Source organism: Catharus ustulatus, chromosome 2 (genome assembly GCF_009819885.2).
Source record: "Catharus ustulatus isolate bCatUst1 chromosome 2, bCatUst1.pri.v2, whole genome shotgun sequence".
Taxonomy (NCBI): domain Eukaryota; kingdom Metazoa; phylum Chordata; class Aves; order Passeriformes; family Turdidae; genus Catharus; species Catharus ustulatus.
Genome location: NC_046222.1, coordinates 124509956 through 124537775, shown reverse-complemented (window position 1 = coordinate 124537775; position 27820 = coordinate 124509956). Strand labels below are relative to the sequence as shown.

The 27820-nt window shown below is 67.9% G+C and overlaps 4 protein-coding genes across 8 annotated transcripts; 2 read left to right on the top strand and 2 right to left on the bottom strand.

Annotated features, from left to right (window-relative positions):
• The first annotated feature begins 1275 nt into the window (after window positions 1–1275).
• TRIM3 (tripartite motif containing 3) lies at window positions 1276–10207 on the top strand. Of its 3 annotated transcripts, none has more exons than XM_033052821.1 (12): window positions 1276–1368; window positions 2451–2592; window positions 4317–4551; window positions 4920–5080; window positions 5310–5490; window positions 5827–6550; window positions 6779–6882; window positions 7212–7379; window positions 7462–7630; window positions 8356–8426; window positions 8538–8736; window positions 8835–8914. In XM_033052821.1, exons 2-12 carry the CDS (start codon window positions 2465–2467, stop codon window positions 8897–8899), a joined length of 2205 nt encoding a protein of 734 aa, XP_032908712.1. In that variant the 5' UTR covers window positions 1276–1368; window positions 2451–2464; the 3' UTR covers window positions 8900–8914. The 3 variants fall into 3 exon arrangements, with proteins under 3 accessions (XP_032908712.1, XP_032908710.1, XP_032908711.1); XM_033052819.2 differs by lacking the exon at window positions 8835–8914 and adding an exon at window positions 9533–10207 and having other exon boundaries at window positions 1277–1368; window positions 8538–8678; XM_033052820.2 differs by lacking the exons at window positions 1276–1368; window positions 8835–8914 and adding exons at window positions 1594–1625; window positions 9533–10207 and having other exon boundaries at window positions 8538–8678.
• A 2908-nt stretch (window positions 10208–13115) lies between these two features.
• APBB1 (amyloid beta precursor protein binding family B member 1) lies at window positions 13116–19493 on the top strand. 3 transcript variants are annotated; one of them, XM_033052593.2, is made up of 14 exons: window positions 13117–13769; window positions 14199–14377; window positions 14652–14708; window positions 14783–14889; window positions 15266–15302; window positions 15654–15791; window positions 15905–16029; window positions 16544–16549; window positions 16656–16770; window positions 17408–17492; window positions 18008–18091; window positions 18187–18308; window positions 18839–19015; window positions 19100–19493. In XM_033052593.2, the coding sequence occupies exons 1-14, from the start codon at window positions 13244–13246 to the stop codon at window positions 19265–19267; spliced, it is 1926 nt and encodes a 641-aa protein (XP_032908484.1). In that variant the 5' UTR covers window positions 13117–13243; the 3' UTR covers window positions 19268–19493. The 3 variants fall into 3 exon arrangements, with proteins under 3 accessions (XP_032908486.1, XP_032908485.1, XP_032908484.1); XM_033052595.2 differs by lacking the exon at window positions 14652–14708 and having other exon boundaries at window positions 13116–13769; XM_033052594.2 differs by lacking the exon at window positions 16544–16549 and having other exon boundaries at window positions 13116–13769.
• A 398-nt stretch (window positions 19494–19891) lies between these two features.
• On the bottom strand, window positions 19892–23805 carry SMPD1 (sphingomyelin phosphodiesterase 1). Its single transcript, XM_033052596.2, has 6 exons — window positions 23562–23805; window positions 22011–22807; window positions 21321–21492; window positions 21165–21241; window positions 20604–20749; window positions 19892–20533 (listed from the first exon to the last, which is right to left on the bottom strand). Exons 1-6 carry the CDS (start codon window positions 23802–23804, stop codon window positions 20118–20120), a joined length of 1851 nt encoding a protein of 616 aa, XP_032908487.1. The 5' UTR covers window position 23805; the 3' UTR covers window positions 19892–20117.
• Window positions 23806–24345: 540 nt separating this feature from the next.
• Window positions 24346–27711, bottom strand: CCKBR (cholecystokinin B receptor). The gene is made up of 5 exons (XM_033052498.1): window positions 27439–27711; window positions 26241–26492; window positions 25778–26033; window positions 25582–25709; window positions 24346–25307 (listed from the first exon to the last, which is right to left on the bottom strand). Exons 1-5 carry the CDS (start codon window positions 27587–27589, stop codon window positions 24790–24792), a joined length of 1305 nt encoding a protein of 434 aa, XP_032908389.1. The 5' UTR covers window positions 27590–27711; the 3' UTR covers window positions 24346–24789.
• Window positions 27712–27820: the final 109 nt, after the last annotated feature.

Here is a 27820-nt window from a genome sequence, read left to right as displayed (position 1 = left end):
TGCTTCTGCTGGTACCCGGCTGAGAGTGGTCCCATGTTCCAGGGCAGGTCACCCCCTTATCACCCTCATGATCATCCTTGTTCTGGGGGCCTGTGCTGGCTGCATAACCAGGTCTGGCCTGGCTGCAGAGCCTCACAGACACCGAGGCCAGGGTGGAGGGTTAGGGACCGTTCCGGGGCCCCCTGTGTGGATGGGGACGGATTTCTTGGGGGACTGGTTCATGGCAGAGCTCTGGGTCTCTCCTGGATCTGTTTCTCCCTGATGGGTCCCCAAAAGGCAGGGGGACCCAAGTGTTGGGCCGGGTCAGGACCTTGCTGTGGCAGTGGCCATCATTCCCCCCATGGCCCACTCCTGCAGGGACCTGGCTGGGGACAGGGGCACCCTGTGCACCTCTCGAGCTCCAGCTCTGCCAGAATGCCCTGTCCTTGAGGGCCTCACCCGAAGGCGGCAGCAGGAGCCTGCTGAGCTCCCCGGGAAGCTGCAGCAGCGGGGCTTCGTGCCACCTCCGGAACGGGAGGGCCTGCCCTGCCCTGAGGGGTACCAGCTGAACGGGTGATGGTCGTGAAGGGGGTCCCGCGTGGAGGAGGAGCTGTGGCAGATGGCAGGGGGCAAGAAGTGTGGGCTCCCTTTGAACAGAGGGGCTGGGACCGGCCTGCTGCGCTCTGGTTTTACTCCGGCCCCCCTTTGTAAGCTCCTTTGGACCCTGCCTGTACCTTCTTTATGCCACCCCTCTATAACCCCTATTTTACCGCTCTGTTTGCCAGCACACCCTCCTCGCCCCCATTATATCAACCTGTTCGCCTTGACCTTCCCTTTATTCGCCCTTTATCCCCCTTTTATACTCCTTCTGCTTCCCAATTTATACCCTCTGCTTGGTAACCACCCGCCCCGCCATGCCCCCACCCACCACTGTATGCCCACATTTCCCGGTCCCATTTCCCCCTCCGATTTCGGGTCAGCCCCCCCCCAAATTCGGGGTCGGGATGTGGTTGCCGTGGCAACAGCCGGGTACCCCTGGATGCGCGGAGCCCCCCCCAGCTGCAGAGCCACAGCCCAGGCGAGACCACTGCTGTTGTTGGGGGGGACCTGAGGGCTCACTTCACCCCGTTCCCCACGGGGCCCTCCCCGCGAGCCCCCCATCGCGGGCGGCACCGCGTCCTGCAGCGACGCCTCGGCACCCCCGCGCGGGGAGGCCTCGGGGGCGGGCTCCGTGAACCGGGGAGGCGGTGGCATGGTTCACCTCCCCCTCCGGAGCGCGCTTGGTGCCGCCCGGCCCGGCCGCCTCCCTGTCGCATCTCGGGCCGGGGCCGAGGATGCGCCGTGGGGTCCCGCGGCGCGGGCGGCAGCGAGGAGGGGGCTGCGGGGGGGGTGAGTGCGGCCCGGGGGTGCCGCGGGGGCCGGCGCGGGGGCGGCGGCGGAGCGCGGGAGGCCGCGGGAGGGCTGCGGGGCGCGGGGTGTGTGAAGGGCGTGTGCGGAGCGATCCCTGGGGTCGGGACCCCCGGGGCAGCCGCGGGCTGCGGGGCCCCCCCGGCCCCCGCCATGTCCCGGTGCCGCGGGGGGGGCGGTGCCGCACAATGGCGGCCGGGGCGGGGCCGGGGCCTGGAGCGCGGAGCCGCCGCAGCGCCGTGAGCGGGGCCGGGGCGAGGGACGGAGGGTGACGGGGGTCGGGGGCTGTGGGGCGCGGGGCAGTGGCGGTGGGGAGGGGTCTGTGGGGCACGGGGACCAAGGGACGGGGGGCCGCGAGTGTCCCGTGGGACGGGGGGCTGGGTGCGTGCCGGGGGGCTCCGGAGGAGGGTGCTGGGGTTGGGGTGTGCCCCTGGGGCAGGAGGATGGGTGCTGTGGGTGCCGTGTGGGGTGGGGGATTGGTTACCGCCGATGGGGGGCGGCTGCCGTGGGCACGAGGAGAGGGGCTGCGGGACGGGGGGGGCCGAGGGGCAGGAGGAGGGTTGGTGGTGCTGTGGGGCACGGCGGTGTGTGAGGCTGGGGGGTCGTGTGGAGCTGGCTTTGGCTGCCCGGGGGTCATGGGCATGGTGGGGGCCAGGAGGAGTGCCCGTGTGTGCCCCACAAGGTGTCTGTGGGGCCAGGGGCTGTGGGACGCCTTGGGGTGGGTGCTGTGGGTGCCGTGGGTCAGGGCTGTGGGCGCCTCAGGGTGCTGAGCCCTCCTGCCACAGGGTGAGTGTCCTGCATGGCCGGCTGTGAGTCTGTGCGGTGGGTAGGGGACTGGGGGCTGTGTGGGTTCAGTGGTGGGCTGCAGGGTGCCACGCAGTTCCTCCCACACGTTTAAATTCCCCCCATTCTCAGGCTGAGGGTCTGCCATGACCCACCACGAGCCTGTGGGGTGGGTGGGGGTTGTGTGGTGCCGTGGGTTGGGGCTGGGGGAGGCTGTGGGCTGCCGTGGAGCCCCATGGGTGCTGCAGGGTGCCTGCCCCTCACTGTGGTGTGCCTCCCAGGCTGAGGAGCCACCATGGCCCGCCATGAGCCCGCCAGCCCGGTGGTGCGGCAGATTGACCAGCAGTTCCTGATCTGCAGCATCTGCCTCGACCGCTACTGCAACCCCAAGGTGTTGCCCTGCCTGCACACCTTCTGCGAGAGGTAGTGCCTCCCGAACCCACCCTGAGCCCCCCTGCATCCTCCCAAACCCCATCCCTGCCTGCATGCTGTCTATGAGAGATGGGACCCCCTGAACCCCTCCTGAGCCCCCCCGCACCCCCTGAACCCAATCTCTGCCTGAACATCTTCTGTGAGAGGTGGGACCCCTCACTACACTTCCTCCACTGCACTACAGCCCTGGTATGCCCTCTGTGCCCTGGCACCCACTGTCCATCCCCACCCTGCCTCTGAGCACCCCTGCATCCCTCCCGTGCCCTCTGCACCCCACCAGCATCCATCCCCAGCACATCCCCACTGTGCCCTGGGCCCCTGCACCCCTCATGTCCTGACTGCACCCCTGCACCCCCAGACCCCTCTGCCCCTTCCAGAATCCATCCCCTCTGCCCCCCAGTGCACCTAGCCCCCCTCTGCCTTGCTGCATCCCCCTGTGTCCCTGAGCCTACACCACACCACTACCGGCTGCACCCCCAGTGTGCCCACTGCACCCCTCCTGCACCCCCCCAAACCTGCAGTGTGAGCACAGCCCCCCTGAGCCCCCACTCATGGTGAGCCAGGCCACCCTGCACTCCCTGCCCTCCCCAGTGAGAGATGGGGTTGAGCTTCCCTGTGCCCCCAGAAGTGGGACCCTCCTACATTCCACAGCCCACGGCGGTGCTGGACCCCAGAGCCCCCCACAGCCCACTGCTCTGCAAGGTCTGCACAGCCCCTGAGCCCCCTGTGTGTGGGTGCTGGGGGTGCTGTGGCTGGGGTCCCCAAGTGGGATGGTCTTGTTGCTGATGGCCCCTCTCTCTGTGCTCCCAGAGCCCTCTGGCCCTGCTCCAGCCCCCCTCTCCATCCGTCCTTCCGTCCATCCCTCTCCCCAGGGGCACTGGCACTGCTGCCCCGTGTCCATCCTGTCCATCTGTCTGACTGCCTGCTCCTCTGCTGCTCCCCCACCTGGTGTGACACCACATAGCCCTCCTGTCTGTCTGTCCATCTGTGTCTCCCATCCTAGTGTGACACTGCGCAGCTCCCCCATCTGTCTGTTCGTCTGTCCCCCTCCTGTACCCCAGTGTGACACTGTGCAGCCCTGCCACCTTGTCCATCTGTCCCCTTGTTTATCTGTCTCTCCCACCCTGCTCTCACACCCCAATATTCCAGCGTACAGCCCCATGTCTGTCTGTCCCTTTCTCCCCCTGCTCTCTGCCTATACTCCGACCCTCCTGTCTATCTCGCTGCCCCCTCTCCCTGTGTTCCTCACCACCCTGTCTGTCTGTCCTGCTGCCCCTGTCCCACTGTCACTATGGGCAGCCCCACTGTCCATCCATCTGTCCCCAGGCCTGTGTACCCTTGTCCTGCACACTGACCCCTGTGTTCATCTGTCCATCCGACTCTACCTGCCCCGGCACCTAGGTGTCATGTTCCCTCTTCTGTCCCCCCATAAATCTGCCTGTCCATTTCCCTGTGTCCCTGTCCATCTGTCTGTCCCTTCATCCCTCTGTGCTGCCCCCACTGACATCCTACATCCCCCATGCCCAGTGGCTCCCGTCCCCCCCTCCCTTCCCTCACCCATTCCCGTGTTGTCCCTATATCTGTGCCTGCATACCCCCGTGCCCCCACAGCCCCCATTCCTGTCCCTGCCCCTTCATGTCCTGGCCCAAAGTCTGTCCTTGTCACGTCCATGTGACCCCTGACCCCAGTGACCCCCGTGACCCCTGTGACCCCAGGTGTCTGCAGAACTACATTCCGGCCCAGAGCCTGTCCCTGTCGTGCCCCGTGTGCCGCCAGACCTCGATCCTGCCCGAGCGGGGGGTCCCGGCGCTGCCCAACAACTTCTTCATCACCAACCTGATGGAGGTGCTGCAGCGGGACCCTGACCCCCGCGGGGCCCCCCCTGCACCCCTGCCCCCCCTGGGCGCCGCCACCGGGCAGCCGCTCTGCTGCCCGAACCACGAGGGAAAGGTGGGGGCCGAGGGCTGGGGAGGGGCTGGGAGGGCTCCGGGGGGCTCAGGGTGTTTGGGAGTGGCTCAGGGTGTCTGGGAGGGCTGATGTGACTCAGGGGGGCTGGGGATCTGCAGGAGCTGGAAAGGCTTTAGCAGGGCTGGGGTGTGGGGAAGGCTAAGGAGGCTGTTAGCACCTGGATGGGTGTGAGGGTCAAGGGGTTCAGGTGGGCTGCAGGCCTTGGAGAAAGGGCCCGGAGGGGGTCTGGGGAGGCTGCAGTGCTCCAGGGAGTCTGGAGGAGGCTGTGTGGGCTCAGAAGGTGGTTTGGGGTGGGCTGCAGGGACCTGTGGGCTGGGCTGCAGGGCAGCAGGTGAGTGCAGGTGTGGCAGGTGATGGAGTTCTACTGCGAGCCCTGTGAGACAGCCATGTGCCGGGAGTGCACGGAGGGGGAGCGGCGGGAGCACCGGGACCACCGCACTGTGCCGCTTCGTGATGTGCTGGAGCAGCACAAGGCAGCCCTGCAGCACCAGCTCGACGCTGTGCGCGCCAGGTACGGGGTCAGAGGGTCCCACTGGTTGCCGTGCCGGCTTGATGCTGCCCTTACACGGTACTGGCAGAGGGGTGGCTGAGGGCATCGTGGGTACTGTGGGGTTTGAGGGTTCAGGGAGTCCCCATGTCCTCCTCCTGCAGGATACCACAGCTGGATGAGGCTGCTGTGGGGGGCTTCAGGTGGGGTTGGTGGGAGTTTGGGAGTTCAGGGGATCCCTGTGTCTCGCCAGGCTCCCCCAGCTGGCGGCGGCTGTGGGGCTGGTGGCCGAGATCAGCCGGCAGCTGGGGCAACGCCGGGCTGAGGCGGAGGCAGAGATTGGAAGCAGCTTCGAGGAGCTGGAGGCGGCGCTGCGGCAGCGGCGGGAGGTGCTGCTGCGCGACCTGGAGGCCACCTGTGCTGCCAAACAGCAGGTAACACACCTGTGGCTCTGTGCCCTTCACCAGCCCTTCCTGGGAGGGTGTGTGGGTGCCCCAGCCATACCCCAGTGCCAGTGGCCCTGCTGGTGCAACAGTTGGGGTCCCAGTGCAGTACCAGGGCTGGGGTTGTGGCCATGGCTGGGGTGCAGGTGGAGCAGTGGTGGGGGTGCTGGGTGTGAGGGTCCCACAGTGACCCCCATGATGTGCCATTGCCACAAGAAGCACGGAGGCACAGCTGGAGGTGCAGCGGCAGGGCCAGGATGTGGTTCAAGTGTGGGTGCTGGTACAGGGGTCCCAGCTGGTGCCACAGGTGATGTTCTGGTCCCACAGGTGCTGGAGGCACAGCTGGAGGTGCTGCGGCAGGGCCAGGAGAGCATCCTGAGCAGCTGCGCGTTCACAGAGCAGGCGCTGCACCACGGCTCGGCCACGGAGGTGCTGTTGGTGCAGAAGCAGATGGGCGAGCGGCTGCGGGAGCTGGCGGCACGGCCCTTCCCTGAGCACCCACACGAGAACGCGCAGCTGGAGTTCCACGCCGAGCCCGAGGGGCTGCGCCGCTCCATCCAGAACCTGGGCGCACTGCTGACCACCAGCGCCACGGCGCACACCACGGTGGCCACGGGCGAGGGGCTGCGCCAGGCCGTGGTGGGGCAGCCCTGCTCGCTCAGCGTCACCACCAAGGACAAGGACGGCGCGCTGGTGCGCAGTGGCGGCGCCCGCCTGCGCTTCGCCGTGACGGGCCCCGACGGCGCCGCGGCCGAGGCCGAGGTGCAGGACAACCGCAACGGCACCTACGAGCTGGTGTACACGCCGCGCACCGAGGGTGACTTTGTGCTGTCCATCCTGCTCTACGGGCAGCCCGTGCGCGGCTCCCCCTTCCGCGCGCGTGCCCTGCGCCCCAGCGACGTCCCCCCGTCCCCCGAGGAGGCCAAGCGCCGCGTCAAGTCCCCGGGTGGGGGGCACGTGCGGCAGAAGGCCCTGCGCCGCCCCGCCAGCATGTACGGCAGCGCCAAGCGCAAGGAGAACCCCATTGAGGACGAGCTCATCTTTCGTGTGGGTGAGCAGGGGGCCAGGGGGATCCTGGGGCAGTAGGGGTGTCTTGGGATGATGGAGGGCTCCTTAGGGCTCCCCACAGCCATAGGGACTCCCCAGGATGGTGGTGTCTGCCTGGGCTCCTCATGGCTCCCTGGGGTGGTGGTGGAGGGCCCCAGGAGGTGGCAGGGGTTTACCAGGAAGGTGAATGGTCTCCTGGGGCCCCATGTGCCCCCCTGACTGGTGCCTGCAGGCAGCCGTGGCCGGGAGAAGGGCGAGTTCACAAACCTGCAGGGGATCTCCACATCCAGCGCCGGCCGCATCGTCGTGGCCGACAGCAACAACCAGTGCGTGCAGGTATGGACACCCTTGGGACCTCCAAACCCCCCCCAAGACCCCCACTGACTCTTGTTGATCCCCACTGACCCTGACAACAACAGCCAGTGCATGCAGGTATGGACCCCTGGGACCCCCATGGGATCCCCATGACCCCACTGACCCCATCAGCAGTAACCAATATGTGCACCTATGGTCCCCTCCCGGCATCCCTGACCTGTCCTAGGATCCCCCCGACTCCCCCTGCTCCTTCCTGGGCCCCAGCTGTTCTCCAAGGAGGGGCAGTTCTGGCTGCGTTTCGAGGGGTTGGGGTGTTGCCCTCGATTCCCCTGACCCTGCTGCCCTCACAGGTGTTCAGTAATGAGGGGCAGTTCCGGCTGCGTTTTGGGGTGCGGGGGCGTTCCCCAGGGCAGCTCCAGCGCCCCACGGGGGTCTCAGTGGACACCAATGGTGACATCATCGTGGCCGACTACGACAACCGTTGGGTCAGTGTGTTCTCACCTGAGGGCAAGTTCAAGGTGAGGGAAAGCAGGGGTCTGAGGGGGGAGCTGCGGGATGGGGGGCCCATGGCACTCCCACCTTGACTCTCTGTCCCCCCAGACAAAGCTGGGTGCGGGGCGGCTGATGGGCCCCAAGGGCGTCGCCGTGGACCGCAATGGGCACATCATCGTGGTGGACAACAAGGCTTGCTGCGTCTTCATCTTCCAGCCCAACGGGAAGCTGGTGGCACGTTTTGGCTCCCGTGGCACTGCTGAGCGCCAGTTTGCAGGTATCCCTGGAACCCCCAGCTGGGAGGCCCTGGGCTCCCCAGGGACCAGGGCAGGCAGGACTGTGCCCCACATTGGTGGGGTGGCTGGTGGCACTGGGACCTGTAAGAATGGCCTGAGGCTGCTGGACAGGTCCAGGCTCCAGTTCTGGACTGGCTTTCTGGATCCAGTTCTGGGCCGTGGGTTCAGGTTCTGGGCTGAAGACTTGTTCTGAGCTCTGGTTTGAGTTTTGGGGCTGGACAGGGGGCCAGGATCTGGTTCTGGGTCCAGCATCAGGTTCTGGGCTGGTGATCCAGTTCCAGGTTCTGTTTCTCAGGGCTAAGATCCCAGGCTCCGAGTTCAGGGTTTGGTTCTGGTTCCCAGGCTGGGATGTGGTTCCAGGTTCTGAGCTCAGTTCTGGGTTTGGGTCTGGGTTCTGAGCTCTGTGTCCTAGACTGGGACACTGGGTTTGGTTCTGGATACAGGTTGTGGGACTGGGTTCTGGATTCAGTTCTGGGTTCTGGATTCAGTTCTGGGCTCAGGTTCTGGCAGTGGCTCCATCCTGGGGGCTTTTGAACTCTGTCAATGCCTCAAGGCTCGGGGTCCATCCTGCTCCTGCCATGGGGCCAGGGCTGAACTGTGCCCTTCCCCTCAGGGCTGAGCCCCCCCAGTCCTGGGACTGAGCCCCCCAGTCTTGGGGATGAGTTCCCTGTGCCCCATTCAGGCTGACCCCCCTTTGTCTCTCCAGGACCCCATTTTGTGGCTGTCAACAACAAGAATGAGATTGTGGTGACCGACTTCCACAACCACTCTGTGAAGGTGAGCGCAGCCAGAGGCAGGTGCTGAGATCCCCCCAGTGCTCTCAAGGCTGGAGGGGCTGCAGTGACCCCCATGACTCCCCTGTGTGTGTTGTCCTCCCCTGCCCACCAGGTGTACAACGCTGAGGGCGAGTTCCTGTTCAAGTTTGGGTCGCATGGGGAGGGCAACGGGCAGTTCAACGCACCCACAGGGGTGGCTGTGGACAGCAATGGCAACATCATCGTGGCTGACTGGGGCAACAGCCGCATCCAGGTACCAACCTGTGCCTGCACAGACAGCTGTGCATGTGCCTGCACACCTGTGTGTGTGCCTAAACCCCTGCACCTGCACAGACCTGTGCATGCACCTAAACACCTATGTGTGACCCCTGCACCTGCACAGACACCTCTGTGTGTGCCTGCACACCTGTGTGTGTGCCTAAACCCCTGCACCTGCATGGACACCTGTACATGCACCTAAATACCTGTGTGTGACCCCTGCACCTGCACAGACACCTGCACAGACACCTGTGCATGCACCTAAACACCTCTGTGTGCACCTAAACCCCTCCACCTGCACAGACACTTGCACACCTGTACCTGCACACAGTGCAGCCCAGGGAGGCACAGCACTGTCTCCTCCCCATCCCATCCCATCCCATCCCATCCCATCCCATCCCATCCCTGCCCTGCCCTGCCCTGCCCTGCCCTGCTGTGAGGCGCTGTGGGGCACCTGCAGGGAACCAGGAAGCAGCTGGGCTTAAGTTAGAGCATCTGGAAAGGATCCTAGGTCAGTTGGGAAGAGTCTGTGCAGGGTGTGGAGTCAGCTGGGAAGGGTCTAGGGTCAACTGGGAGCAACGAAGAAGTGTATCAGGTCAACTGGGAATGGTCCGTGGGGGCCTGGGGACAACTGGGAGGAACTGGGAAGAGTTTTGCACTGGGATGGACTGAGAAGGGGTCTGGGGTCACCTGGGAGCAACTGAGAAGGGTCTGAGGTTAACTGGAATAGACCTAGGGGGAATCTTGACCTGCCCCCAAGGGAGTGCATCCTGCAGGTCCGGGGGCCATCAGGGCCGGGTGTCCCTGGGCCGTGGGGCCGCTGGGCACAGCTGTGTGCACCTCCTGCAGGTGTTCGACAGTGCGGGCTCGTTCCTGTCCTACATCAACACAGCGGCTGACCCGCTGTACGGGCCACAGGGGCTGGCGCTCACCTCCGATGGCCACGTTGTCGTGGCTGACTCGGGCAACCACTGCTTCAAGGCCTATCGCTACCTGCAGTGACGGGCAGGACGCCACGGGCATGGCTGCGGGCGGGGTGGAGCCTGCAGCTGCAGCGGGGCGCGGGGAGTGACGGCTGCCCCGTGGCCTCGCTTGCCCCCCAAGCGCCATCCTGGCTTCATGTGCACTTTATCCCAGGGGGCAGCCGGGCCTGGGGGGTGATGATGGGTCCTGTGGGGTGGGGGCTGCCTGGGGGTCATGGTCTGACCCCTCACCCTGCCCTATGGCAGGGCCAGCATCCCACTGCCCCAGCTGACAGGGTCCCCAAGGTGTGGGGGGTGTGAGGGGCAGGGGGAGCTGCTGGAAGGGCTTGGGGGGACTGTGGGGTGGCCAGTCCAGAGCCTCATGCCTGTTGAGGGCTGCCCCCCACCTCCCGAGCCCCCCTCCCCAGCTGTGGGGTAACTGTGTGCCTGCTGCCCCGCTGCACTGCTGCTCCACAGCTCTGGGGGGCTCCGGGGGTTGTGGGGCAGCTGCCGCACGCTGACAAAACTGTATGTACAAAATAAAGTATTCTGAAGTACCCTGGCCCTGTGCTGCCCTGTAGCCCTGCCTGTCCTTCACACGCCCTGCCCTACAGACCCCCGTGTCCTGTGGGCCCTCCCGGCTGTGCTGGACACCCCCAGACGGTGCCAGGCCAAGCAGGGACAGGAACGGTGCCTGGAGCTCAGTGGCACCATGGGCGCCTGCCTGGCCTGGGCGTTCTGCCAGCACTGCCCATCTGCAGGGACAGGGACAGACTGGGAGTGGGAACAAGGCTGGACTGGTCTGGTCTGGACTGGGCGTGGGGACAGACTCATCCGTATTGGGTCAGACTAGTCTGTGCTGGCAGCAGGGTCTGGGTTGGACTGGTCTGTACTTGTACTGGGTCAAACTGGTCTGCACTGGGAGTAGGAAGTGGTCAGTGACCTGCTGACCCGCTCAGACCCTGCAGGTCCCTGGGGCCAGTGGATCCCTGGGGATACTGCAGGGGCTGTGGAGGGGTCACACAGCAGCTCTGGCCATCCGTGGGGGATCCTGGAGGGCAGCAGAGCTCACTCTACTCATCATTCCCCACCAGCCCCAGGGGTTCCCAGGCCCCAGAGGTGGCCAGTGACCCTATTCCCAAGCAGTGACCCTATTCCCAAGCAGGGCTGGAGGGAGGATCCAGGGAAGTCCATGCCTGTTCCTGCTCCTGATGCTGGGAAGGCCCTGGCACAGATAACCTGTGAGTGTCAGCACGGGCAGGACTAGCAGGGGATCAGATCCACCTTGGGGTTGGGAAAGGCAGGTCCTGCCTCACCCACTTGGTCTCCTGCTGGGACAGGGTGATTCTGGTGGCCAGGGTGTGCCTGCCTGAAGCTCAGCAAAGCCTTTGGCCCCATCTCTGCCTCCCTGGCATCTCATGGAGCACCTGCAGCCTGGCTGGAACAGGTGCTCCTTGTTGGGAACACCTGGCTGAAGGCCAGGCCCAGGGCGGGGTGGGAATGGGGCCACATCCAGGGAGACAGGCACTGCTGGGGCTCCTCGGGGCTTGGTGCTGTCCAGCAGTTACCCATGACCTGGAGGGAGCGATCGAGTGTGTCCTCAGTGAGTTCATGGGACGGGGACAGTCGGGACAGGGACCTGCAGAGGGCAGGAGGGCTGTGCAGAGGGATCTGGACAGGCTGGACAATGGGCAAAGGCCAACAGCGGGATGGTCAGTAAGGGCGAGTTCTGGGTCTTCTGCTCCAGTCACCAAAACCCCCTGCAACACTCTGGGCTGGGACAGGGGCTGGAAAAGTGGGAAAGAATCTGGGATTGTTAGTGACAGTGGCTGGACACGGGCCCAGGTGTGTCCAGGTGGGCAGGAGGCTGATGGCATCTGGACTGTCCCAGCCCCAGTATGGGCACAGCCCCAGTATGGGCACAGCCCCAGGGCAGGGATTGTCCCACTGTGCTGGCACTGCAAGACTGCAAGAGACACTGAGTGTCCAGGGCAGGGAACGGAGCTGGGAAGGGGCTGGAGCCCCAGGAGGGGCTGAGGGAGCTGGAAAAGGGGCTCAGCCTGGAGAAAAGGAGGCTCAGGGGGGACCTTCCCAGGAAACAATTTAGAGGACAAGAGAAAACAGCTGCAAGCTGTGCTTGGAGAGGTTCATGTTGGACATCAGGAGAATTTCTTCATGGAAAGGGCTGCCATGTACTGGAAGGGACTGCCCAGGAAGGTTTGGAGTTCCCATCCCTGGAGGTGTCCAAGGAACAACTGGATGTGGCAGTGGCACTCTGGGCTGAGTGACAAAGTGCGAGTCAGTCACAGGTTTGGCTCAGCCTCGGAGGTTATCAGACACAGTGACTGTGATCCTGTACAGGGTCAGACGGGTCCGCACGGGGTGCAGGGACCCCGCACACCGTCTGTGTCACCATCGCTGCGCCCGCCTGGCCCTCCGGTCCTGCCCCGCTGGGGTTGGCAAGAGCTGGGAGCCTCGAGACCCTCGCGGTCCAGCCCAGGGTTCAGGGCGTTCCGGGGGCACCGCAGCCGCACGGAGTCCCGGTGCCGCCCCTGGGCCTGTCCCGGTGCCGGTGTGGGGGCAGCACGGTGGAACCTGCCGGTGCCGGTGCCTCGGGCGATGCCGCCAGGGCTAACGAGAGGCTCAACTGGATTGAACTGCTCCGTGGCACGGGGGGCACCGGGGATCCCGCTGCCCGCCCGGAGCAGCCGGAACGGTGCGGCGGGCACGGGCAGTGTCGGGGTCACCGGGCCCGGGAGTGTCACCGCGGGGAAGGTTCCCCATTCCGCCCAGGTCCCCCTGCCACCCTGAGCGGGATCGAGCTACCCGCCACCGGCAAGGCCTGGAGCTCTGGTCCCGGCGGGTGCTCGGGGGGCTCCGGTGGTGCGCCCGGGGAGGGTCCGGAGAGCTCCGGTGCCCGGTGCCGGAGGCGGCGCTGTCCCCGCCGGCCGGAAGCGGAAGTGACGCGGCCCGAGCCCCCCACCCTCCCCCCGCGACCCCCGGCAGCGGAGCCGCCGCCGCAGGTACCGGCAATGGGGGCAGGGAACGGGGGGGACACGGGCCGGCCCCGCCGCGCTGCGGGCAGGGATGGGGGGGCGAGGGGGGGCTGAGGCCCGTGGAGACCCCGGAGGCCCGGGCCGGGGGGAGCGGGAGAGGACCGTGGGCGCGGGGTCCCGGTGGGATCTCCCCTGGCAGGGCCGTGCGGCGGATGCGGGGGGGCGCCGGGCCGGGAGAGTCGCGGGGTGACCTCGGGGGTTGCGGTCGTTGCGGGGACTGCGGGGGACGCGGGGCGATGCGGCGGGGGCAGTGCGGGATGCCGGGGCCGAGGGGGATGCTGGTGCTGGGGGGGTCCCCGCGTCCCGGGGGAGGCGTGAGGGGGTGCCGGTGCTGGGGGACGCTGCCCGGTGAGAGGGCTGCGAGGGGATGCCGAGTCCTTGGGAGGACCCGGGGCCGTGGAGCTATCCCCGGTGCTATCCCGCTCCCCGCAGGCCCGATGGACGCGGAGGCGCCCCGGGGGCTGTAGGACCCCCCTGCCCTCCCCACCCCAGCTGCGGCCGGGCCGGGCCGGGGGTCCCGCCCGTCCCCGCGTCCTCGCACCATGTCGGGGGCCCTGAGCAAGCGCAGCGACCTGGCCAACGACAACCGGTGCCCGGGGCTGAGCCTGGGGCTGGGAGCGCCCCCCGACCCCCGCACCGGGCCCGGGGGGGCCCCGGCCGAGGAGCTGCCCGGCGCCGGGTGGGCCAAGGCCGGGCAGGACCAGAACCGCAACGAGCTCGAGCCGGGCCCGGGCCCGGGCCGCTCCCCCGGGGCGCACGGGGAGTCCCCCGGAGCGCTCGAGCCGGAGGTGCAGGCCCGCAATGCCCGGAACGCCGCCGGGGACCCGCGGGCCCTGCTGATCGGCGCCTCGGAGGAGGAGGAGGATGATGAAGATGAGGAGGAGGACGAGGAGGAGGAGGACGGGGCCGGGGTCTCTCCGCCGGCTCTGGGCACGGAGCGGGGCCTGCGGGAGCCCCCGGGGCGCAGCGCCAGCCACCTCTTCGGGGGGCCCGGCCCCGGCAGCGACGAGGACTCGAGCTGGGCCACGCTGAGCCAGGGCAGCCCCGGCAGCTCCCCCGATGAGCCAGGTGGGCACTGACCCCTGGAGCCCCAGTGACTTATGGCTGCCCTGTGGAGCCCCGTGGTGACCTCTCGCTGTCCCACAGCTGGCCCATGGACGCTTCTGACAATCTCTGGCTGCCCCACAAGTGCCCCACAGAGCCCAATGGCTGCCCCCACCTGCACCTTGCCACCATGCCCCTGTGCTCCTGTCAGCTCCATATCTCCCTTAGCTCCTGGCTCTGTGCCGTGCTGCACTCCCAGGCGCCCTGGGTGCCATCCCTGGTGTCCCCTTGGTCCCCTGGGCACTGTTCTGTGTCCCCAGCCCCTGTTAGTTCCATGCCCCCGCTTTGCTCCCTTGTCCCTGTGGAGTCCTCCTGGGGCATCCCTATATCCCTGGGCACATGGGGCTGTGTGTGGGGTTGGTCTGACCCCGCTGACCCCTTCATGCCCCGCAGAGTCGCTGTGGCCGTGTGGCGCAGGAGCACACGGGGACCTGCCCCCCGGGTGGCTGCGGGTGCAGGACACCTCAGGCACCTACTACTGGCATGTCCCCACTGGCACCACTCAGTGGGAGCCCCCCGGTGGGCCCCATGAGACCCCTTCTGATGGCAGCACCCCCACCGAGGGGCCCACCGTGAGTCGGGAGTCAGGGGGCTGGGCTTGCACTGGGGGGTGGCTGTGCAGCCAGTGTGGGGACACAGGGGTGACTGCAAGGTGTGGGGTGATGGGGGGATGATGGTGGGGTGGTTCTGGGGGATGGAGGGCACCCATGGTATGGGGCGTGGGTTGCTCTTGGGGTTACCATGGGACTCCCATAGTGTGCTGTGGGGTGACTGGGGGAGCCGTGGGGTGACTGGGGGGCTGCTGTGGCGCTGCCCTATGGAGCACCCTGACCCAGCCCACTGCAGCTCTCCTGGACGAGCTTTGCCCCGGCTGAGACCTTCAATGATGGGGACTTGTGGAAGGTGAGAGGGGGTAGTGGATGGGAAAGGGTGGGGGTCAGTCCCCCCCCAGCCCCACAGAGCCCCCTTGCCCCTAGGACCCCACAGCTGAGGAGGAGGAGGAGGAGGAGGAAGAGGAAGATGAGGAGCCAGGAGTGTCAGACCTGGAGATGCTGTCACCAGGCCCAGGATCACCAGGAGAGGGGTGCGGTGGGGCACAGGGACTGAGGGCACACATGGAAAATGTGGAGCATGGGTGGGGCTGTGCCTGGGCCTTGTTGGGATGTGGGACCCTGGGTGACGAACAACAGAATGGACAGAGAGTGTCTGGTGGGAAGTGGGGGCTGAGGGGGGCAGGGACCCAGGTGTGGGGCAGGGAAAGGAGGTCTTGGGATGGAGGTTTGGGAGAGTCCCAGGATCTCAAGGCAGGGGTTTGGGGGGAAAGTCCAAGGTACTCAGGGTGCAGTGAACCCGGTGTGGGATGTGGGGGATCCCAGAGGGCTCTCAGGGACAGGGGTTCGGGGTGGGGAGGCCCCAGGGTCTCAGGGTGAAGTCGCTGACCCCCACCCTTCCCCTCACAGCGTGGCCCTGGGCGAGGAGGATGCGCTGGTCTCCAAGGTAGGGCCAGTCTCTCCTGACCCTGCCAGCCCACAGGGCCCCTTCCCCTCTCCTGAGGGGCTCAGGCACCCAACCCAGGGACGCCCCAGGGTGTCACCTGCATGGGAGGGGCCTCGGGCTGTACAGATTGGGGTGGTGAGGGCTCGGGTTACTGTTGGGGAGCTGAGGCTGCCCCTCACCATCCTCCTGCCCCCTTGCCCATCACCATATCTGCCCCACAGTGCCTGCCCCACACCACCCCACCTCATGCTCCATGCCTTTCCTGCCCCACGTCACTCCCTTCTCCACTGCCCCCTCCCCAAGCCCCTGTCCCACACACCCGGCCCCACACATGCTCTCCCTTGCCCCCAGGGTCTCCCTGTGCGCTCTCTGGGCTGGGTGCAGCTGCGGGAGGAGGAGCTGGGTCCTGGCCGCAGCAGCAGCGCTGTCAGCGCCTGCATCCGGCAGCTCTCAGGGCCTCGTGATGGCCCCCCCGGCACCTGGGGGGAGGTGAGCGACCCCAGACCCCCCTGTGCCCTCCCACATCCATCCCACACCCTCTCCACTGCCCCCCCGGCACCTGGGGGGGCGATGTATCCTCCTGACGGTGCCGTGGCCCCCAGGCACGGGCGCTGCTGCTGCTCGAGGACCGCACGCTGAAGCTCGTGGACCCCCAGGACCGGACACTGCTGCACGCGCAGCCCGTGGGCGGCATCCGCGTGTGGGGCGTGGGGCGGCACGGTAGCAGGTGGGGGGCACGTGTGGGGCTGGGGGGCACAGGGATGCCCACGTGTGTGGAGCTGGAGATGGCACGGGGGTCTGGTGTGGAGGGTGTGGGGTTCTGGTGTGTGCAGGCACTCGGTACGTGTGGGGCTGGGCATCCTGAGTACATGGGGTGCAGGCATGGGGGGATCTGGGTGTGTGGGACCCCTTGGGGCATGGAGGAGGGTCTGGATTCCGAGGCTCTGGAATCCCATGTATGTGGGGCTGGGCATGGGGGCATTGGATGTGAGGGGGCCATGGGGCTGGGGTCCCCACATGGGTGAGGTGTGGGGTTCACGTGCACGGGGCAGGCAGGTCCCACGTGCAGATGGGGTCCAATAGTGAGCTGCCCCAGAAGAGACAGGTGTGGGGCAGGATCAGACCTTCCCCTATGGGGTGTGGGGGTGTGAGGTGGGTCCTGCGGCTGGGGAGGAGGGGGTTCTGTCCCACCCCAGAACACCCTAACACCATTTTGTCCCACTTTGCTGCCGGGGACACAGGGAGAGGTATGGCCCAAACCTTCCTCCTGACCCCAATGCCCCTAGTCCCAGCTCGGACTGGGTGGGGAGGGGACCGGGGTGGTCCTGAGTGTACCCCCCTTGTCCCCCCTAGGGACTTTGCATACGTGGCCCGGGACCCCTTGACGCAGGTGCTGAAGTGCCACGTGTTCCGCTGCGAGGGCCCAGCCAGCGCCATCGCTGCCGGGCTGCACCGGGTCTGTGCCCAGGTGAGACCCCCCAGACCTCCCCAGGACCCCCTCAAACTGCCCCCGTGGCCTGCACCATGTCTGTGCCCAAGTGAGATTCCCCCAAACCTTGCCCAGAACCCCGGCTCTGGCCAGCACTGGTTCTGTGTCCAGGTAAAACCCTCCCAGCCGTCTGATGGGTTTTCCCCCAAACTGCCACCTTGGCCCGAGCCACGACTTTGCCTAGATGAGACCCCCAAAAAGGCCCCAAGACCCCTCCACCTGGCCACACCAGGGCTGGGCCCTGGTGAGATACCCCAAGATTTTTCAGGCCCAGGTAACCCACCCCAAATTCCCCTTCTTGGTCTGCACCACATCTGTGCCCAGGTGAGACCCCCAGAAACCCGCCAGGACTTGCCCTAGCCTGCACCACATCTGCACACAGGTGAGACCTCCAGGCCCCTCCAGCCAGCCCCCAGGCCTGTTCCTGGGTGAGCCCCTCCCCACCCCAGTGTCCCCACAGACCTGCTGCAGAGCACAGGGGCCAGGGATCCCTGAGGGTTCCTCTGTGCTGTGACAGCCCCTTGTGTGACATCTGGGGGACTGTGGGTCACCATGGGGCTCCTTGGGGGTCACTGTGGTGTGACATCTGGGTGGGCCGTGTCCCCCTCTCCCCCAGCTGACGGCAGAGCGGCGAAGTGCCCGGGCAGCAGGCAACGGCCTGGGAACAGACCCCCCCCGGCTGGGAGAGCCTCCCCTGCAGGGTACGGGGCTTTGGAGGGTACTGTGAGAGAACTGGGGTGGCTCTGGAGGCATCTGGGGGTCTGGGAGTGACTGGGAAGGGCTGGGGGACTGCTGGGGGAGTCCTGCCAGGGGATAGGGTGACTGCAGAGGAGGGGGCTTGTGTGTCTGGAGGTTGCACTCACTGGGGTAGGGCAGTTGGAAGAGAGGGTGGCTTTAAGGGAGGTTTGGGGAGTGTCTGATTATGTCCCCTACTAAAGCAGGGCTCCCGGCCCCCAAGAGCAAGGCAGTGCAATTGGGGGTGTTGGGAGCACTGGGGCTGCTCTGGGGGAGTGTTGGGGTGCTCTGGGGGGTCTTGAAGGGCTCTGTGGCGGTCCTGCCATGTCCCTCCCACACTGGAGTGCCCAGCATCCAAGAGGTCTTGGAGGGGCTGGGTGCTGGGTGAGCACTGAGGGGTGGGGAGGGGTTCTGGGGGGATGTTTGGACTCTGGGGTGCTTTGGGGGCCTCTGAGGGTGTCTGACAGTGCCTCCCCCACAGTGGAGTTCCCAGCCCCCAAGAGTGAGGTGGTTCAGCGCTTCCCCGTGTGTTACCTGGGCTGTGTCCCCGTTGCCAAGCCAGTGGGTGAGTGGGGGACTCAAGGGGAAGGGGGCAGTGTCTCGGGGGGCTCCTCCAGCCCGGGTGCAGTAGCTGTGGCTGTGTGTCCCTGTGCCCCCCAGGCATGGACGTGATCAACGCGGCGCTGGAGGCAGCGCTGGCCCCTGGCTCGGGGGAGCCCCCTGCACCCACCCCTGTGGTGGTCAGCGTGGCCCCCGCCACCCTCACCATTGCTCACCGCCAGGTGTGTGCCCTCCTCGGACCCCCCTGCCCTGGGCCCCCCACCCACGCCCTCCATCACCCACCACCCTGGCCTAGGGGGGAGTGGTGACCCCCTCCCACTCTGGGGGGATGTGTTCACCCCCATGCTCACTAGTGACCCCTTCCCGGGGTCTAAGTGACCATCACGTGCCAGAGGGGCTGCAGAGACCCATTCTTGATCCTTCCATCGTGTCCCCATCATGTCCCCATCCCTGTGGGGCCTTGGGGGATCCCCTCCCACCCTGGGGGGCTGTGCTGGACACTCCCAACCCCAGGGTATGACAGTGACCCCCCCCACCCTTTCTGGTAGGCACCTTGGTGACACCCCGTGCGCCCTGCTGACCCTGTCCCCGTCCTGGGGGTGCCTCGATGACACCCTGGTTCCCCTTCCCCTTGCTATGGGCACCCCAATGTCCGCTGCTTCTCCTCCTGTGGTGCCCTAGTGACCCCATGCGTTGGGGCCCTGGTGCCCCCTCCCCACGCTGGGTGCCCCAGTGACCCCCGTGCCCCCAGACAGAGGCGGTGCTGTGCGAGTGCCGCGTGCGGTTCCTGTCCTTCATGGGGGTGGGACGCGACGTCCGCGCCTTCGCCTTCATCATGGCCAGCGCTCCCGGCACCTTCCGCTGCCACATGGTGTGGTGTGAGCCCAACGCCGCGGGGCTCAGCGAGGCACTGCAGGCCGCCTGCGTGGTGAGTGCCGCCCCCGCGCCCCCCCGGGCTCCCCGCGCCCCCCCGGGCTCCCCGCGCCCCCGCTGACCCCCTTGCTCCCCACAGCTCCGCTACCAGAAGTGCCTGGACGCGCGGCCCCAGGCCTCCAGCTCCTGCCTGCCCGCACCCCCGGCTGACTCGGTGGCACGGCGGGTGGGCTCCTCTGTGCGCCGGGGGGTGCAGACCCTCCTGGGGACCCTCAAACCGCGGCGGGGAGGGGCACAGACCCCGTGAGTGGGGCAAGGGCGTGGGGGGCGTGCGGCTGGGTGAGGCAGCGTGGGGGGGCAGGACCACTGACCCAACGCTCCAGGGCACAGAGTTACCCAGGGTGTTGGGTCAGGGGTCCTGCCCCCACCAGTGCCCCCATGGCGGGTCACGCCCCCCGCAAGGTCCCCAGTGCATGTGGCGTAACGAGGGTCTGTGTTGTACTAAATCATTAATTAATAAACCCATTCCACCAGCCCGGCTTGGCTCTGGATTTGGCCTCACACAGGGAGGAACTGCAAGAGGAGGAGGAGGGATGAGGGTGTTGTGTCTGGTTTGGGTCTTCCTAGGATGTTGCAGGTGAAGAGGGGCACTGGGGTCCATCCTCAACTTGTTGGAGGCCTGATGGGAGTAGAGGGACCATGGGCTGATCCCAATTGTGATCCCAGTGGGTGAGAATTAGGACAAGCAGGCAGGGTGGTGATGTCCCAGCATCGCTGATTTGGGTCTGCCTAAGTTGTGGCTGAGAATTGCAGTGACGATAAAGGCCAGTGGGGTCCATCACGCCTGTATGGGGGGTAATGGCAGCATGAGGACTATGTGCTGATCCTGATCCCAGCTCCAGTCCTGGTGGGAATGGATAAGAAAGGGTGGTGGTGTCCATTGTGCCTTTATTGTGTAACTGGTGGGACGTGGGGACCATGTGCCACTCCCAACCTCACTCCCAGTGACCCTGTGCCGATCCCGCTCCCAGCCTCGCTCCTGGTGTGACCGAGAGCTGACTACAATCCCGCTCCCTGTGTAACTGTGTCCCTGCCCTGCTTCCCGTGGGACCACTGCTCCTGGTGTGACCATGTCCCTGCTCATGCCGGCCCCCGGGTCAGCAGAGCCGCCGCTGGTGCCAGAGCTCCTGGATGCGTGGGAAGGGCAGCGCGGGGCGCAGGGGCCGGCAGAGCGCGGGGTCACCGGCGCGGCCGGAGCGCAGGGCGCACAGCAGGGCGGCCTTGCAGGGGCTGCCGCAGGGCTCGCGGGGCGGGTGCCCCTTGTTCAGGTGGAACCAGAAGAGCTGGAAGAGCTGCTCGTCGTCCTGCATCCGCCGCACCAGCTGGTCCCAGTCAGCCGGGAAGGCCGTGGGCAGCCCGTAGGCCTCGCGCGCGCTGTAGAGCCGCTGCCAGCGCGGGGGAGTCCCCGGGGGCGCCGCGTTGGCCTCCGTCAGGTTCAGGATGAAGGTCTCGTGGTCCAGGACCGCGTGGGAGCTCCCGGGGTAGGAACCGGCCACCTGGTACACGCGGTACCCTGCGGCAGGAGGCACGGTAAGCGCCGGGGATTGGGGTGGGGGGGACACACGGCGGGGTCTGGGGCGCACCGGGATTGAGGTTGATGTAGGTGGTGACGCTCGGTGCGACGAAGGCGATGGAGACGGGACGGGACAGCGTCTCCTCATCGTAGAACAACTCGAACTCGTCCACGTGTGTGTGCCCGAAGAACTGGGCCGCAATGGTGCCCTCGAACCTGCATGGTGGGGGCAGGGGGGGTGGCATCCACACCCCCAGAGCCCCACTCTGGAACCCCAACCCGAGCCTGGCCCTTGGGTCTGGTATGTGGGGTGGGGGTCAGGTGCATGGGATGGCACACAGGGCGAGGGTTCAGGGTGTGGGGTGGAGGTCTGGTACAGGGGTCCAGCATATGGGGTAGGGGCCTGTTGTATAGGGCAGGGGACCATGTGTAGGATGTGAGTTCAGGGTGTGGAGCCAGGCTCTGGCTTGTGGAGTGGGGGTCAAGGGCACAGGGACAGGGTTCCTGTGTGCAGGGCGGGGGTCCAGCACAGGGGTTTGGAGGCCAGGGCACAGAGTGGCATGTGGGGTGGGGCACACGGTCAGGGGTCCGGCACATGGTGTGGGGGCCTGAGCAGGGGTCAGGCACTGACCTGTTGACGATGCGGTAGTAGTTCCAGCTCCAGCTGCGCAGACAGTGGGCTGGGGGGATGTGCCCGATGATGTGCACCTGTGGGCAGGGAGCCAGTGCTGGGGGCTTGCCCAGGGCCCACTGGGACCCCCCATATCCCCCCAGAATCCCCCCACACCTTCTCCCCATCACGCTCAGCATCTGCCAGGACCCCCATGAGCCACTGGAGCTGCCCTGCAGGGTCTGTGGCATTGATGAGGAGCCAGAAGTTGGCCTGGGAGCAGAAGTTCATGTTGAGGGAGACAAGGCGCAGCCCAGGCCAGACCTGTGCCGTGTAGAACCCGCCTGCCCTGTGTGGAAAAGGAGGGTCAGTGCTGTGCCCCCTGATCCACAGACCCTGCACCCATCCCACAGACCCCCAGCTCTCTGCCACCTGCACTGCCCACCCGCCTACAGCCCCCAGCCTGGAGCCCCCGTTACCCCACAGCCCTCTCTGTACCCCAAGCAGCCACGACCCCACTCCGTGCACCTCTCCCCCACATGAAGCTGAGACACCTGCACCCAGCCCCAGCTAGCCTGGTAGCCCCCCTCCCCCTCCAGCATGGAGACAGCTCTGTGTCCTGCTAGTCTTGAGCCCCCAGTAGCCCAGAGTCCCCAGCTCTGAGCCCTACTGCGCTCCCCTACCCCAGAACACCTGACAACCCAGAGCCCCCCAGTCTGGAGCCTCCCAGCCCTGGTACCCCAAATGCCACAGAACCAGGCCCCCAGTAACCTAGAACCCCCGCCCCCGTGCCCTTCTACCCCTGCAACCCACAAACTCCCCATCCCCGGGCCCTCAGCAGCCTGGAACCCTGTGCCCCGTGCGCACCGCAGGGTGTGCAGGGCGGCGGGGGGCAGCCAGTCCTGCCAGGCCTCGGCCATGGCGTCGTACAGCCACGCGGCAGACCGGTTGCCACGCACGTAGGGCGGCGGGAAGGCGTTCACCGGGGTGGCCTCGTGGTTGCCCACGGCCGGGAAGACGCGCAGCCCCCCGAGGCGGGCGCGCAGCAGGGCCGTGACCGTGCGCAGTGCCCGCAGCTGGTCCCCGCGGCTCTGCTGCCACACGTCGTGCGCAGGGATGTCCCCGGTCCAGTACGCTGCCGCGAAGCCGGTGCCGTTACTGGTGCTGTTACTGGTGTGACTGGTGCTGTTGGGCAGCTGGGCCAGCAGTGCATCGATGGTGTGCAGGGGAAGGTCACACTTGCTGTAGGTGCCCCAGAACCCCGCCACGGCCGGCCCCTCGCGGGGGGCCCCGCGGCAGCACAGCGGGTCAGGGCAGGCGGCGGCGCTGCCCGGCACGTACTGACGGTCCCAGTGCAGGTCCGTGAGGAAGAGGATGCGGGCGGTGGGCGCTCCGGGAGGTGGCGGCGTGGGGGGCCGCACTGGTGGCTTGGGGGCAGCGGGCAGGGACAGGTTCCAGGCACCCAGGATGTCCCAGTGGCCACAGCTGGGACCCAGCAGGAGCCCGCAGGCCTCGGGCGGGCGCAGCACGGAGCGTGCCCAGGCTGCCACCACGTCGCCCTGGAAGAGCTGGACAGCCTGGCGACACACGGGCGGCCGCGCCAGCCGCAGCTCCTGGCACAGCCGCGACGCCACGCGCCCCACGCGGGCCACGTTCGGCTCCAGCTGCAGGGGACGGACATTCGGGATGGTCCCAGCACCCCACACCCCTCGCTATCATCGCTGCCCTCCACCCACCCGCTGCCCAGACCAGACCCCACACACTGAACTCGGCTGCTGTCACTGGCCTGTGCGTGTCAGCAGCCCCGGCACAGGCAGGGCACCCCAGCTGCCATCACTGCCCAGCAGCTCCCGGGACAGAGCCCTGGCTGCTGTCACTGTCCCACACCGGCCGGGACCCACACGGTTCCCCAGCCCCTCTGTTCCCCAGCCTGGTTTCCTTCTCCCTCCTGTCCCCGTCCTCTGGGGGTTCACCGCCCCATCCCAGCCCGTCCGTGTCCCCGCTCCTTTCCCTGTCCCTGTCCCAGCCCGTCCCGTTCCCCCGGGCGGAGCCGCCGGCGTGACCCCGCCCGTCCCCGCCCCCGCCCCCGTTCCCCTTTCGGCCGTCCCAGCCTGTGATGGTCCCGTCCCCGCCCGTCCCTGTCCCCATTCCTAACCTGGTCTCGTGTTTGTCACAAGCCCCGACCTGCCCCGGCCCGTCACGAGGGACCGGCCCGGCCTGTCCTTGTCCCTGTTCTGTCCTGCCCCGCCCTGACCCCGCTGTCCCGTCCCCTCTGTCCCCGTTCCTGTCCCAGTCCTGTTTTCCCCGCTCTTCCCGTTCTGGTGTCCCGGTGTCCGCCCAAGCCCGTGCCTCGCCCGGCGTTGCGGTGTCCCCCCGGTGCCCCCCGTGTCCCGGCGCTGCCCGATCCCCCGTGCCCACCTGCAGCGCCAGGTCCAGCGCCCCGAAGAGCACCCGGCAGGCCGGGCACGACACATTCCGCCAGCCCCAGCGCGGCGCCTCCGCCACCAGCTGCTCCTCGGGGCCGGGCGGCGACACCGCCGACAGCGGCAGCGCCAGCAGCGCCAGCAGCGCCAGGGCCAGCGGCAGCGACGGGCACAGCGGCAGCGAGGGGCACAGCGGCAGCGCCATGGGGCCCGGCGGGGCCCGAACCCCGGCCGCCATGGCCGAGGGAGGGGCGGGGCCGGCCGGGGGCGGGGCCGAGCGTTTGCATTTATAGCTGAGAGGCGGGGCGAGACAGCTGAGGGGGCGGGGCCTGGTGCAGGGCGGGGCTGTGGGCAGGGCCCAGCCCCCGGCGCCATGGCCGAGAGCGGCGGGGGCGTGGCCGGGGGGCGTGACCAATTGCCACGGGGCTGAGTGCAATGGGGCGTGGCCACCCGGGGCGGGGAGCCGTATGCAAATGAGGAGCCGTGCACGGGGCATGATGGGAGATGGAGTCCTGGAGCCGGCAGAGCTCCCTGGGCGCCCCCTCCCCTGGGATCCCCCTCCCCTGCGTGCGGTCACACCCCCGGGACGCCGTTTGGGGACACCGGGCCCGGGGCTCCCATCCCCCCAGCTACCGTCGCCGCCGGGCTCAGCAGTTCCCGCCGCGGAGGGTCCCAGCCCGCAGCCCCCCGAGCCTTGCGCGGTGCCGACCCCACGTCCCGCCCGGAGCTGCCCCGCGGAGCCTCCGTGCCGGCGGGGCAGGAGCGCTGGGAGCAGCGGCGCAGGTGGGCACGGGCTCTGTTTATTGTGACCGTAGCCGGGGAGTAGCGTGGGGCGACCGCGGGCTGGGCTGGGGGTGCCCCGACCTCCCTCAGCCTCCGACCCGCCAGCCCCAAAGGCTCCTCCCGCCCCTCTCCGGAGCACCCCCAGTCCCCCCAGCCAGCCGGGGCTCGGGCACTGGGATTGAGCAGGGATGGTGGGCAAGGGGGGCCTGGGGGTGCTCCGGAGAGGGGCACGGGGGGTGCTGGCAGGGCAGGGGGTCATGCTCGGGGGGTCCAGCTCATGGGGGGCAGGCACGGTGTAAGAGGGTTTAGCTCAGGGGTCCCAGGCTGCTGAGGATGCTGTAGCTGAACTTGGAGAGATAGGTGTTGGCCGTGGGGGGCTCGTGGGGGTCCAGCTCTCGTGGGCCCCAGGCACTGGTGTGGGAGGGCTCGGGGGTCCCGGCTCAGGGGGGTCCCAGGCTGCTGACGGTGGTGTAGCTGAACTTGGAGAGCGAGGCGCTGGCCATGGGGGGCTCGTCCTCGGGTGGGCGGCGGGGGCAGGTGCGGCGGCACCCCCAGCCCGCGCAGGTGGCCCCGAAGGCCTTGCGGAAGCGGCGGTTCATGAAGCAGTAGATGAGGGGGTTGGCGCAGGCCGAGGTGTAGGACAGCAGGTGGATGAAGGCGATGGGGGTCCCCGAGAGCGCCCGCTGGGCTGCCCGTGGGGCGAAGGCACGCCAGGTGTTGGCGGCGAAGATGGGCAGCCAGCAGAGGAAGAACATGGCCACGATGACCACCAGCATGCGGATCACGCGCCGCTTGGCCGCCAGCTGGGCCCCCGAGCTGTTGATGCGCGCCCTGTCCTGCTGCGCAGCCGCCCCCAGCGCCCGCAGCTGCAGCGCTGCACCCGGACGTGAGAGCTGCAGGTAGCACCCGTCACCCTCATCGCAGGCAGGTGCTGGGTCCCCCCCAGTGCCACGCTGGGCTGTGGAGTGAGGAGGCATGGTCATGGCCACGGCACTGTAGGGAGCATCCTCCAGGAGGATGGGGTGAGGTGAGGGGATGTGGAAATGGCCATGGCACCATGGAGCCATGCTGTACCCCAAGGCTACAGGGATGTCCCCAGGAAAGGGAGGCTTCCCTGAGGAACACACCACTGTGGAGAGCAGGGGGAAGGGCTCAGCTCTGCCTCTCCTCCTGGGGTGGGCACTGCCCACACGGGAGTCACACCAACCCTCTCCCCCGCCCCATCCCCTCACCTGCCACCTCACTCTTGACGTCCAGCTCGAAGCGGATGCCGCGGTAGAGCTCGCGGGAGATAAGCCCGTATGCCACCGTCATCACTACGCCTGGGATGAAGAAGAGGACGAGGAGCAGCAGGACGTACCTGGGAGAGGTGGCCCCGTCACTCGGCATCCCCTCTCCCCCGTGCTCCCCCTCCGGCCCGGGACTCACCAGACCTGCCGGACGCGCTCGCTGGGCCAGTGGTGGGTGCACTGCGCGGGGGGCGGGCGGGGCGCGGCCGGCCGCGTGGTGCTGTACACGGCGTAGGGCAGCATCAGCAGCGCCGCCAGCGCCCAGGTGCCCGCGATGACGCGGCAGGCGTGGGACCGCGTCTGCCAGGCGCGGGACTGCAGCGGGTTGCAGATGGCACTGTAGCGCTCGATGGCGATGGCCACCAGGCTGAAGGTGGACACGGCCACCGAGACCCCTGCGGGTGGCAGGGGGTGTCGGTGGGCATGGCGTGAGGCTGCAGGCCCCCACCTCCTCCCGAAGCCCCCCACTGTATTCCATTCCGTGAGGTAGGGATAAGCTCCCCGCTGTCCCCCATGGGCCAGCCAGGTAGGGATGAGCCCCCCCTGCTGTGCCCCACCCCAGCCAGGAGGGAGGGACGAGCCCCCACCGTGCCCCACCCTACCCATGAGGTAGGCGACGAGCTTGCAGACGACGTCGCCGAAGATGAAGGCGCCCATGAGGCCGGGCAGCAAGGTGAAGGGCATGCAGCACAGTGCCAGCAGCAGGTCACTCAGTGCCAGGGACAGCAGGAAGCAGTTGGTGACGGTGCGCAGCCGCCGGTTCAGCGCCAGCACGGCCACCACCAGCGCATTGCCCCCAACGCTCAGCACGAAGATCAGCACGTACAGCACCACACGCACTGCCACGTCCAGCTCTGTGGGCAGCAGGGCGCCGGCGCTGAGGTGGGACCCTGGATGCACCCCAGAGGCATCCCGAGGGCACCCCAGAGACACCCAGGAGGCACTCTGAAAGCATTCCCGAGGCCACCAGAGACTCCCATGGCACCCCGAGGGTAGCCCGGTGGCACCCCCAGACACACTCTGAAGACACCCAAAGGCACCCCAGCACAGGCCCAGCACTGGGACACCGGGGCTCCAGCGTGAGCGCCGCGGGCTCGGCGCAGACCCATCAGATGAGTTCCCCCCGTGTGGCAGCCGCCGAGATTTGGGGCGAACCCCACGCCCCTCGGCTCAATTCCGCGAGGCTGAGGGACCCTCCTCCAGGTGGGTGCCCCCATCCTGCCCAGCCTCTGCCTCGGTGCTGAGCCACGGCTCTCGTGGCGGCGCGGGGACTGGGGACCCGGGACGCGCAGCCCAGAGTGACGAGCCAGAGCCGGGGCCCCAGCCGGGGGTGGGATGGGGAGAGGGGTCTTGGCTCTGCTGGTGGGGTGGGACGGGGCCGTCCCACTCGAGGGTCCAGTTGGAGATCCCGGCCCCGGCAGTGGGGCAGGAGCGCTGGGTGAGCGGTGTCTGAGTCCGTGGCGTCCCTGCCGGAGTCCCCTCCCGCCCTGCTGCTGCCACCGGCACAGCCCGGCGTGTTCCCCCCGGCAGCGCCGAGATCCGCATCGCGACCACAGGGCAGTGCCGGGGCCACCGAGCTCCCGCCCGGGGCGCGGGGATCGGGATAATGGGTGCGATGAGGGGCACGGCGGGGACGGGCGGCACCGGTCGGGGACCGGGAGAACCGGAGCGCAGGGCGGCGCGCACCGGGCTGGCTCGGCGGGACTGAGCGGGGTGCCGGCGTGCCGGGGAGCGCAGAGCCGGGCACGAACGGGGGGTCCCTTCCCGGGTCCATCCCGCTCCTTTCCCCCCCATTCTCACCTCTGGGCGCCGGGGGCCCGCGGAGGCCCCTGCGGAGGAGGTCGCAGAATGAGCCGTTGGTCCCGTTGCCGGTGCCGGGTCCGTTCCCGGTGCCGTTCTCAGAGCGGCAGAGCATCTCCTGCAGCGACACGTTGAGGGGCCGGGGGTCCATGGCGGGGAGCCCCCGCCTCCCCCCGCCCCTCCTCCGGCAGGAGGCACCGGGCAGGATCAGGCACCGGGAGGCACCGGGAGGGACGAGGCTCCGATCCGCTCGGAGCCGCCGGTGGATAAGCGGGGGCGGTGCCCGGCGCGGGGCGGGCCGAGGGCGGGGGGCGGTGGCGGCGGCGAGGGGAGCCCGGGGGGTGCTGGGGGGCGCGGGGGAGGCGCGAACAGCGGGAGCCCG